The sequence below is a fragment of the Pithys albifrons genome, chromosome 2, assembly GCF_047495875.1.
Source record: "Pithys albifrons albifrons isolate INPA30051 chromosome 2, PitAlb_v1, whole genome shotgun sequence".
NCBI classification, from domain to species: domain Eukaryota; kingdom Metazoa; phylum Chordata; class Aves; order Passeriformes; family Thamnophilidae; genus Pithys; species Pithys albifrons.
The window spans coordinates 109,356,424-109,368,606 of record NC_092459.1 but is presented as its reverse complement, the minus strand read 5'-3'; the positions used below and the strand labels follow the sequence as shown (position 1 = coordinate 109,368,606).

General features: G+C 43.3%; 1 protein-coding gene across 1 annotated transcript in view; it reads right to left on the bottom strand.

Moving 5' to 3' along the window:
* SLC1A4 (solute carrier family 1 member 4) overlaps positions 1–12,183 on the bottom strand; it is a 34,762-nt gene that overhangs the window by 19,741 nt on the left and 2,838 nt on the right. Inside the window, exons 2-3 of the mRNA XM_071582075.1 lie at positions 4,610–4,652; positions 3,448–3,510 (exon numbers count right to left, since the gene is read on the bottom strand). Coding sequence (XP_071438176.1) covers positions 3,448–3,510; positions 4,610–4,652 — 106 coding nt within the window. The remainder of the gene's footprint in view (positions 1–3,447; positions 3,511–4,609; positions 4,653–12,183) is intronic.

The window sequence follows — 12,183 nt, the reverse complement described above, 5'->3', positions numbered from 1 at the left end:
ATATGAAAAGTTCAGCTTGGAATTTGACCACAATGGCCACAAATTTTTTCCACCAAAAAAAAATCCTAAAAGCATTGAATACTCTTGTTTTGGTTCTCATTCTGGAAAAAAAAAAAGAAAAAAAAGAAAGAAACTTTGCTATGGAACAGAAATTCAGTGTTTCAAGCTACTGAAAGAGCCCAGCATTCTGACCCGGATGCTGCTGGAAGGGAATTTAATGATACTACTTTATACTGATGTCTTGCAAAGGATCTCCACCCTTTAAACCTCTTGTACCAGAGATTTGCTTCTCATCTCATGAAATGCAGTGGTGTGAAACTGAAGCCCAGCAACCCATTGCCATTTGGGCTTCTCAGAAACTTCCACTTTCAGGACTTGCTCTCTGTTTCTCTCTCTTGAGCCAATTTCTTCCAAACACACAACACTTACCACCTCCTCCCACCACTGCAGTTGTAGGCAGAAGATGCATCACTTGCACAGAGTAGTAACTTAATGCAAGAAATTTCTCCCTGCAAATCAAGGGAACGATCTGTGGCATTCAGGGAATTTCACCTCCTTGCAGCACAATATGGAATGAGTCCAGCGGTAAATCTTCAGCGGAAGATCCTCTCAATCCCAGCCTCTAAAACTGGCAGATGCTGAACAGCCTTTTTGTACTCTAACAGAAAGTGCATCACCCCAAAGGGGCTGCCAAACCAAGCAGCATTGTGGACACCAAACAAAAACAGCTTTAATGAGAACTTTGTTTCTGGACAAACTATGGGACACGTTATTGTTTGCCTGAAATTATGTGTTCTGGTAGGAAGATTCAAGGAGTTCTTCTGGTCCTTGAATCTCTCTGAAGATCTTACTGTTTTTTAGCTCTTGAAACAAAATGCTTTTCAAGGAAACAACTGCTGACATTGAACTATCCCAGTAGTAGGTGGCTGAAAAGAAAATGCAGCTGTGTGATATGAGGAAGATGAGAAACCAGTGGTTTGTGTGTTTTTACTGCTGCCAGAAGAGGAACTGAGTCCCCACCAAGCCTCCCTGTGCTGCAGATAGGGAACTGAGATAGTCCATGCCCCAGGAAGCATTGCTGCCAAAGCAACAGAGAGGATGTAGCCATAAAAGCTGGGTAAACATGAGGTTAGCATGTGAAACAACAAAAAGGACATGGCTGAGCAAACATCTACATACCCACTATTCATTTCATCAGCAAGAGAAGACAGGGCCTATTAACCAGCAGAGGTGGAAAATATAATCAATGGAAAATTTTGGTCTACACTACTATTCATATGGAAAATTGAAGGAAAACATTTCTTCCTTTCAATCAAATATTCTGCTGATGAAAGAAAAAAATAAGACAGGAATATCATCTTGCTTCCCTGGCACCAAATTTCTATCACTATGATTTCAAAAAATCATACTCTTCTTTTCCAAACTTAATCCTCATCTATCCATAAATACTATGGTCATACCAGTAGTGAAACTGAGCTAACAGAACTGAGATGATGCTTTCTTTTTATTTGGTCCATTTATCCCTAGAGACAGTAGGGCGTCTTCTGGAATTAAGGAAGCTCAGCTCTGGTTTTGCTCCAACGACTGAAGAAAGGTTTTGGAAAAGCAATAGCAGAAATAACCTTTACATCATAACTGCTGGCAAAAACAGGCACCAGTGACAAATTCAGAGTATTTTTTCTGATACTACATCAAAGAGGAGACTGATAAGCAGGAAAAAGAAAGAAGAAAAATGAAAAATAATCTTGCATTTTAAATTGCCAAGAGATGCATTCTTATCTTTTCAGGAAGAGTGATGGCTTTGAACAAGCATTAAAAAAGTACTTGACAGCCAAGACTGTATCTGATGGATATGGTTAGCCTTAATCCACGCTTGGTTGCTAAGGAGGCTCTATCAAACTTGACACTGAAGATGAATAAAAGAGTCTTATTTCCCTTTCATTTACCTCTGTTTAAATGTATAACTCTACACTGTAACAAACACACAAATCTACATGCGCGTTGCTACAGCCTTTCACTTGCTTTTTTGCAGCATGGAGCTTCAGGGGCATGTACTGCCCAAGGACATGATGGCATGAAAGGAGAAATGCTCTTTTGGGATTCCGCAGTCACTGCAGCGCATCCGTGTCAGGTGGGGTGAGTGTGGATCTGGGCTAATACAACCCAACAGGCAGGGCAGAGCCCAGGTGGATGGAGCTGCCTTCTTCACCAGTGAAAACGCTCACCATGTGGTGTCAGGGATAACTTTTCCCCTGCTTGGTTTATGTGTCATCCAAGTCACCTGTCACTCTGTCTGCAGGGCTGGGGAAAGTTCAGCCCGTCAGCTGAAAGCAGAGCTCGTGAACAGTCAGTTCTGCATCACCTGCTCACACACCATGCATGGGGAGGAGAAGGTAATGAAGCCAGCACTTCCTGTGCCCAGGGATACACTCCAGAGTCCCTCTGGGTGAGCTTAAACTGCATTTTCCTTGATGGCTTTACAAACCAGCAAGCCCCAGCTGAGCCCTTCCTTGACAAATGCAAATATTACAAGTCTCTTGCCTTAGGGGCATTCAAATCATATTGAAACATAGTAACCCAACATCTGATACTGAGCCTCAGATAGTCAGAATGAGCCTGAGGAACAGAAAATAACCTTGTAAGTAATTTCTCCCCAAAATCCCATGAAAGCACAGGAGATACTTCATTTGACACCTTCCATGCTGGGATACTGGGTCTGTTTCACAGTATGCTGCCTTTAGTTATTGCTGGACCTGCAACATATTGGCTCTGGCCAATAATAAACATGTTTGATAGAACTGTGCAGCAGGAGAGATGCCACTCAATGGGATACAGAGCATCTCTGAAGTCCTGCAAGCTACATATGGAAGATAACACTCTTTACCTTATCTACACCTACAAATTAGTTCCCTTTTTGACAACATTGCATTAACAGTGTTCTGTCTGTGATTTTTACTCCTTCAACCCACTTGTTACAGCTTCAAACAAAATTTCAGCAGTGTGGCAACTAGACAAAATTCTCAACTAAATTCTTTTTTGTTTTTTTTTAAAGAGCCTTGGGTGGTGGAAAAAAGCTTATTTTCTCCAAGCTCTTAATGAAGAGTAAGGTTTAAGGGACATAATCAGCCAGCCTGATTGCTTTTTAATTCCAAGTCTACAAAAAGCTATTTGGAAACATTAGGCAGAGCGACTAATCCATATTCAGATCGAGCAAGACCAGGTCTAAGAAAGCAGGGCCTAAAAAATAGACCAGACCAGTTGAGCTCAACTCTCCTCTCCATCACAGCTTTGCTGTGTGGCTGTGGGTAACTCATCTGGCTTGTGTGTCTCAGTTCCAGACACAGACTTGTTTCTTTCCAGTGATTGCTGGAAAGGATTAAAGACTGCGAAGTAGTCAAATATTACAGCTGACAAGGACTTGTTTAAAAACCTAAGAAGTGACCTTACCTTTTCCGATGTGACATTTCCAGAGGTAGTGTTTCTGAGCAGCATCTTATAATCTGTCGCATACTGCAGGTAAGAAAGAAAACATAACACAATAAACCCCCAAAATGGTGAGACAGGCATTAAAATTGACAGTAAAATATCTAAAATCTAGGGCAACAGTTTACTTTGATAAGTAAGTTAGACACCTCCAAAGTAGGGCAGTTCTTTGGGCTTATTTTCTTTAAACATAAAATGAAGGAAAGAAAGGCTTATGTACCTGCCAATTTCCTGTGTCAACAGCAGCAGAGAGGAAAAGAGGACTGCTTTATTTCATGCCTGAATGCACAGAACCAGCACTCGAGGCATCACAGAATATCCTTTTCTTAGTGTTATTTTTGTATTGCTTCTGGTTTTACTCACAGAATATTGACTTGTACTGTATTATACACTCACTCAAATGGAACTTGATTTTAAGAGTTTGACCTTGGTTTTGACACAAAAGCAAACCCACAGAACACTATGAAGGCAAAAGCTATTATTCAGCTTCTGTGTCCTGAAGAATCACTCTGCCTCACAGCAATATTCTCAACACTATCTATGCTGACATCTAAAATCAGCAATGAGAACTAAATCAAAATCTTTTTGAAGCCCTACAGCTCCTGTCCATTAGTTTAAACCACTGGTGCCAGTTATCATCCTACCACACATAGTCTCTGCAGGAAGAGAAGCCAGGCTGAGTAATTAATCCAGCAAGGAATACAATGAAAAATACTGAATAAAAGCATCAGGCAGTGGGTGATGCTTACATACATGGGAGTCTAAAAGTCTTCAGCCTTGTCTGTTCTGAGCCCAGCTCTAAACTATGTACCCAAGGTTTCCCAGCTAGTTACTGCAAAGTGGTAAGAAGCCTGTCACAAACCCAAAGTTTAAAGCTTAAAAATATTTTTGGTGAAAGTATATAAGATAAGCTTTGAATATGCTTTTGCTTGAGGAATATTTTTCAAAATCAAACCATTTGTCATGGAAGTTGTATGTCTGATTACATCACCTGCTTTTAAAAATCTTAATTATATAAGTAAATTAACTTTTGGTATTTTCTACACCATCTCTTTAGCTCTTTTTCAGAAAAAGAGCAGTAACTTTGTGCAACACTGCTCATGCCAAAAGTCCACACAGATCTTACCGTTCGGAAAGCTGCAGCAACGAGATTTGCAGGAAACAGATTTCTGTAAAAGACAAACAAGAAAATTAAATATTTCTTGAGGAACTTCTAAAACAAACACAACAAGGTGCTTTACTCTCAGAAACAGAATTCCTTTTGCAAAGGCAAGCATGTGGGCACTAGCGAGGTATGTACTAGAAAAGATATTCTGGCAGCACAGGGCAGGTGTTGTGCTACGTCTCCAGAGGTGTGCATGCAATCCTCTCTGGCTCACCTACAAAGGCCCCTGCTTGTCTGCCACACCTCACCTTTTGGGTAGGGCCACCAGAGGCAATTAGACACAGTGCTGGTTATACACACCCATCAGCCAGTGGCTACAGAAACCAGCTTGGCCACACCAGCTGCAGCAACAGCTTATGGCCTCCAGTGTCAGGCAGATTTTTAACATTACTCATGTGATTACACTTCGCTCACAGCATCAACATGAAGGGCAATCTCATCAGCAAAATCCACTTAAGAGAATGGCTTAACCCTTCAACAAAACAACGTCAGCTTCCCTGAACACTGAGGCAGAGCAGAGGAGTATCACGCGCCAGACTTCTCTGGAAGGGCTCAGACAACACAGACGGAAAGGAGGGGCAACTTCTATGGAAAGCTGCAACCTCTTAAGTCAGTAGTGCCTTCACACAGAAATGCAAATCTAGCATCAGCTTAGTGCAGAGGAACAGCATGCAAAGTGACATATACTTTTACTGGGCATCCAGGGTATTTCTGCATCTAGGAAACAGCAAGGAGAGGAAAATGGTGAACTGGACCAAGTAAGGAAAAAGTGTTTTCTTCACGTATTTTACAGTTGGTTTTAATGCTACAATTACTTTCTCCCTCTATGCTGGGCAAAGAGCATGTGTTTCCCTAGCCAAATGACAGCTTTTTTTTGGTCTGTGTCAGAAAGGAAAATAGGAATAAAAGCTGATTGCTGGGGCCATGGCAGAACCCTAGTTTGCAAGGGCAGGAAGGTGATGGGTATGAACTGAAAATACTGACAGCAGAAGGCATCAAGGAGGCACAGGAACTCATACAATAAGGAAACAGAAGACCTTACACAAAGACAGTTAGATGTGGTTATTTGGGAAGCTGCTCCCCACCCTTTGCTCCTTGCTCTGCTCCAAGGACACTGCAGGTCCCTCCAGGCTGTGCCTTGTCCCCCAGTTTTTGCCGTAGGTACCCTGGCAAACAGGACATTAAGCCAGGTTTTCAGTTGTCATTCCATGAATGACATGGAATGTGCAAATCCAAACCACCACAAGAAATGGAGCTGCACTGTCAAATCTTTGAAAATAGGAGAGAGATTAAAATATGGCCCAGATAAGGACTTTGATCTTTTGGGTTTCACACTTCTGTTCTCCTGCCACACTGGGAGTTTTCCCACAGCCTTGACAGCAATTAAAAAGTACATGGAACTTCATCAAAGACATGGCTGCTGAGAACTACCTCAAACCTCTCTGCACTACAATGGTATGAGGAGACAGCTGCAAAATCCAAATTGCTCTAGGAATAATTTGCCTTCTAGAGTCTACGTTCCACTGAGGATGAAAGAAACAGCAACTTTTCCTCCTCAGACGTTGACAGTACAGCTGACTGTCTCAAAGCAGGAGAGAGAGCTCTAACTCTGCAAAGATGCTTAAGAATTGGTCAAATAAGATCAATGTAACAGCTAATGTGCATCAGTTCTTGCACAGCTGGAACTCTCTGGTGGATAAAAACCTCGAGTAAACTTAAAAGCAAACTTGCTTTTATCAGGACTAAAATATCACATATACAAATGGGCCCATGCTGTTGGGAAAATAAGGGTATTTCTTTTCAGCTTTCCACAGCAGGATGATTACTCTTTTAAAAAAAGAACTGACCGGTCTTTGAAGAAGCAGAGATGAAAAAAGACTGAAAACCAACCAGAAATCAATTTTTTTTTCCCTTAAAATCAGCTTTTCCATCCTGATGAAAACAAAGCCAAAGGAAGCAATCCTAAAGCCTAAACAACACAGTTCTCCAGTGTTTAAATGTGGCCAAGAAACCAAACCCTCCATAATTTACACAGTATGCCAGCCATGGGCCTCAATAAACACTAACTTATCTCCAAGCACATACTTAAAAGCACTGATGCCAGCAACCCTGTTACAGCAAGGCAAGGGGCAGGTTCTTGCTTCAAGTGTGAATACTGCTAAATCTACTCAAACAAGAATCTCTATCAGACACTCTATCAGTCCAGCAGCAGTTACAGGACTTGATTCTACAACAAAGCAGCATTTCCAACAATTCGCCAGGGAAAAAAATCTAGATCTTAATCAAGCATCTCAGGAGTTGTGTGTTCTGTTCAACCCAACTTCTAACTACACCTTACTGCAAAATACCAAAACCACACAAAATAATGTTTTGCTCCTCTCTGTTTCAAATCCTGAAGTTTAAGAACAAAATGTGTTAGATCATAAAAATCAACCAACAAATAGCTTATCTCAGAGGCACGAGGTCTGCACAGACTATACTTATTGCTCACCTTAGTTCAGTCAGCATGTGAATTAAATTCAGCTTTAATTATAGGTGGGTCAGATCACAGGTTCTTACCTTTGGATGGATTTGTGCAAGAACACCACAGCCTAAAAAAATACAATGGGGCAAGATGCTGCGTGCTCCAGGGAGAGACAAAAGCTGGCTGGTGACCTGCCTGGACCCATCACATACTTGTGCCTGCAGAGTTCACTCACCATGTGCAGGAAGGCAAAGTTCACCCACCACAGAAACCCAGACACAGCTCTGCCCCTGTGTGCCAGCATTCCACATGTCCCCAAGGTGTCCCCAAGTGGAGGAGTCACATGGAGAAGTGTGGACATCCCTCCTGTGAGGTTGAACCAACAAACAGGAAAGCTGGTGAGCTGTGTAATTGGCCATGCAAATTAAACGTGGGTGTCTGCCAGTTGATTTTTCTGTGAGGACCAAATATTGAGGTTTTTTTGCTTTGAAAGCCCGCAGCTGATATGGAGTTTAGGGAACAGGGAAAGCTATAGGTGGGCTGTGTTAGCAGGTGGCTGGAGTCCCATCCTTGTCACCACCCCTCTCCTCCTTCCTGGTTAGGTGCCAGCAGAATCAGAGACAAGCTGGCTCTCTGCAACACCACCTACTCAGATGGGTGCTGAGCCCATGATACCAGAGCCAGCCTCTCCTTCCACCTGCCACCCAGTTCACAACGAGTTGTATCACAGCATTGTTGACTGTTTCTAATGGCTCCATTCCTGCTGCTTCCATACCCAGTGCCAGAGAACAGTTGCCTTTTTGAAGCACGAACATGACGCTGAGCAAACCCTGAGTCTGGGTGATAAGGAGACCAGCACAGCCGTATGGGATCAGACAGCCTTGGCCCTGTGATGCACAAAGACAAAACCTGCTGCATATGGCAGGAACTAGACAGTGACACCTGACATCACAGCAGGGGGACAGATGTTCTTCATGCACCCCAGGTGCTCCACTGCTGGTGGGACCTTGCTCCACACATGCACAGACTCAACCTCTCCTGTGGCATCAAAGCAAAGCAGATGGTGCAGAGAGACTTTACTCCCCTCACCAAGCAGCAGACAGGAAAGCCTCTCTCTGTTGCAAGTTGGACAGACGGATCCAAAAAGCCCTGTATCAGAAATCCATTGGACAGCTGTCAAGGGTGACAGCTGCATCCTGGGGCTGGAGCAGCAGCTGGGCTGAGCCAGGAAACTCCCACATACCTGCACAACACACTGTGAGAAACCACCCCTCTCAGATCCTCTTAAAATAGGAACGAGAAAGCAGCAGCACCAAGGGTGGGTATTTCAGTGTGTGAATATTTTCTGCTTGAATAGTGTGCTCATCACACCATCTCCCTGTACACAGCTGGATAAATGCACCTTTCTTCCAGTGAAAAGCTGTTCCTACCAGTCAAAAAGGGACCATTACTCCCCTAATCAAATTTAGCAGGAAGGACCCACTGTATTTTTGCTGTAATAGAGATCTTAGTTTAGCTGCAACATTTGCTGCTGGGAATCCCAGACAACTAAGGGAGCCTGGAGCTGTTAAGGCAGCAAAGAGGGGTTGTAGCTCCCCCCTTCTCTATTTTTATATTATAGTCAAAATGTTCTCTTCTTTATAGGCCTGCATCTTTCCACCAGCAGGACAAGGATTACACAGGAACTCCTTCAGTGTATGTGTAAGGGATTATTATTAATAACTGTTTCTAAATGATTCTTTTGCTAGAGCTCTGCAAACAACTTTGCTCTGGCAGCGAAAGCGTGAAGGGAAATCCAGACAAGCAGAACAAAACCCTACAATACTACACATTCCTCCTGCATTGCTTCTTACAAAAAGGTTCCACTTCCAAGGCCAAAAACCTTGCTGTTGGAAAATATACTTTTGTGAGGAAGCCTAGAAAAAATATTCCATGTTGTGTTATCTCCAGTTTTGTTTTTTTTTCCAGTGAGGTGTTTTCAATGGTACGAGTCCACTCACAGCAACTTTATTGCCATCTGTGGCAAAAGGCCAGAGGCCAGTTTGAATTCCTCCACTACTTTTATTTTAGTTTCTGTCCCAAGATTTTCATTCCTTGTCACACAGCAATTTTTTCATCTGCTTTTTAATATGTATGTGGGTACACAATACATGCCCTGGACATACACGTTTGTGAGTGTTGTGCATTTGTTTCCACAGAGAGGAACATGAAAAATGTGTTTACTTATAGCAAGTAACATGAACATGAAAATGTGTTTACTTGATAGTTTTTTGCCTTAATGGTCCAGTCTGCATCTTTGGAAAATAAAATGTAACTGGGGAGAGTCAGTAGTAAGAGGCAACGAATATAAAGAAATAAAGAAAGGAGCAGAAGTGTACAGAGATTTACTAAAAAATCCCCACCAGACAGTGGAGGCACATGAATGAAAACACTGTGGTCTTCCTACAAAAATCAGACAGCAATCCCTGTACTTCAAGGGAGATTCCACACTCAGAAAACGACACAAGCAAAGGGGGACAGTAACATTTACTTGCCTTTTTTTCTGAGGGTGCCCCACACTTAAGAACTAGCCATCAACTTTGAAAAACAGTGGACAGCCCAGCTCTTGGTGTAACTGTGGCTGTCATTCTATTTATGACTACAAAAGTGGCATCTCGCCTTCCTCTTCTAACAGTCACGTTTTGCTCTCTTTCCACTTTGGGATTTCACAGACAGCCTTCATGGTTGCTGCTTTTGGGTGACTCACCAGGAAGAAATAAGTGCTACTGGAGCAACTGGTGCCCCAGGGAGGGTCACTGCATGAGTGCTCTGGACCCCATGGTCTATTCTGGACACCTGCTCTGCAGCCCAGCCAGCAAAACCCAACAGATGCTACTCCCTGTGCTCATGTCTGCCTTCTCCATGGCTCCAAAGGTGCTTGGAGCCAAGGCATGGGCTTGCTGACAACGCTGTGGGTACTGCCTTTGGCAGCACAACTGGTAACATCTGGCAGACAGACAGAGAGGGCAGTGAGGAGCAAGAAAATTTAAACAGCTTTTGCAGACTTGCCTGGCAACCTGAGAAACTCTGACCTTCCTGCCTAGGGCAGACGTGTGGCCCTTTGTACACTCTTCCTATAAAAAAAAGGGATGATGCTACTTACTCCTTCCCTCCCCAGACTGTTACAGCTAGAACTTGTTCAAAAACAGAATTCCCTTCCCAAAGCCAATTCCACAGCTTCAAAACATGTTTTCATCCCAAAATTGGGCAAAGAAAGCCTGTTCCAAACCTTTTTTTCCACTTAAAAAATGTTGTAAAATACTTTGTTGAAATGCTGCTTTTTTCAATGACTGAGATCTACTTAAGTCTTTTGTATAAAATTACAGCAAAACATTGACCTCACTGAAATGAAACGCCAGGATCACCCACTGATGGAAGTTTTGACAGGATCAATAGCTTCCTGTGGAACTGTTCAATTCTGTTCTAGCAGCAAATATAAATCAGAGCTAAAAGAAAAATCTGACCTTACTAAAACAGGCAGTTATGACAGTTGACCATCAGAAGTGTTAATAAATCAGTGGGTTCTTGCAAAACATTTCATCTTGTTGTTTCAGCTGCTTTATAACAAGCTCTAGGTGGGCTGTTAGCAGGTGGCCGGAGTCCCATCCTTGTCACCACCTCTCTCCTCCTCCTCCCTGGTTAGGTGCCCAGCAGGATCAGAGCCAAGCTGGCTCTCTACAGTGTCACCTACTCGGGTGAGTGCTGAGCCCAAGAGCCCAACATACCACAACCAGACTCTTCCTTCACCTGCTACCCACTTCACAGTCAAGCTCACAAGTGCTCTTTATTCTCTATTGCTTTATCTTCTCCACCAAACAAACAAGCAAGGGACAAACCAGAAATTCTAAAATTTCCCTTTCCTCTCCTCATCTTCTGCACTTGCCTGTTTGGTACAACTGAGTAGCTCTCCATGTCAGATGCTCTGGAGGTGTTAACAAGGTCCACCTTCAGCTAAGACCATGTGGTATAAGAATGAAATGGAGCCTGGCTTAACATAATAGACCAAAGTGGTTCCTCTGGAGAAGCCCATCTTTTATCACTGACATGGGACAGAGTTGAGGAATTCAAAGATCCCTGTCTGAGCTCAGAGAACACCCCACTTTTTGGTGGGTTTTTTTAAAGCCATCAGCCGTGTGGATGCACCTCTGAACTCTTGCTGGATCCCTCCCATGATCACTGCCCTTGGCCACACTTATCTTTTAGGGAGCTCCAAAGAGCTGCCCACATGACAGACCCAAGATGAGATCAGATGAGATGAGCCATCAGCATCCCTGCTGTGGGGCACAAAGGCACCTTATGGCAGCCCTGCTGTCCCCACCCAAGATCCTGGGGCAGAGCACAGTGTGCCTGAGCACTGACCATGCACACTCAAGGCTTGTTTCCAGCACTTGTCAGAAGAGAAACCAGGAGGGTGCTCCAGGACCTCCACCCAGACAAATTAGACCTGGAGGTTACAGTCAATGGACAAAATTAAACAGAAACAGTCTTTTGGTTCAGCAGTGAGTCATCATTCAATTGTTACCAAAGCTCAAGGTAAATCACTTTTCCAGAAGTTGTGTCTCCATGCCTAGATGCATGTTTGTGTGGAAGCTTTAGACTAGGAAAAGTAAAACCACGACCAAGAATTAAGCTGGCCTCCAGACATAGCTGCAACAATGAAAAGCAACATCTTTGGTCATTACCTAATAGACTCCCCAAGGGCAGAAAGGATCTGCATCCCGGGAAAGGACAGCCTGTGTTATACCTACAGAAGCCATGGCCAATAGTGACTAACAGCTGTGATTTCCTCTTTGCAGTTTCTTCCTTAGGTCATGTTTTACAGCTGTTTCCAGTGCTGTATGGGGACTCAGTTTACCCATTTACAACTCATTTTTACCTTTTCTCTGAAATCAAGCAGCGGCAAAGCCATGAAAGGACACAGTCAGGCTTGTGACACAACTGAAAACAAAGTTTTCTTGCATCTAATGGAAAGTTTCATGACCAACTGAGAGAAAATGAGAAGAAAAAAGCAGGATGCTGCAAGACCCATCCA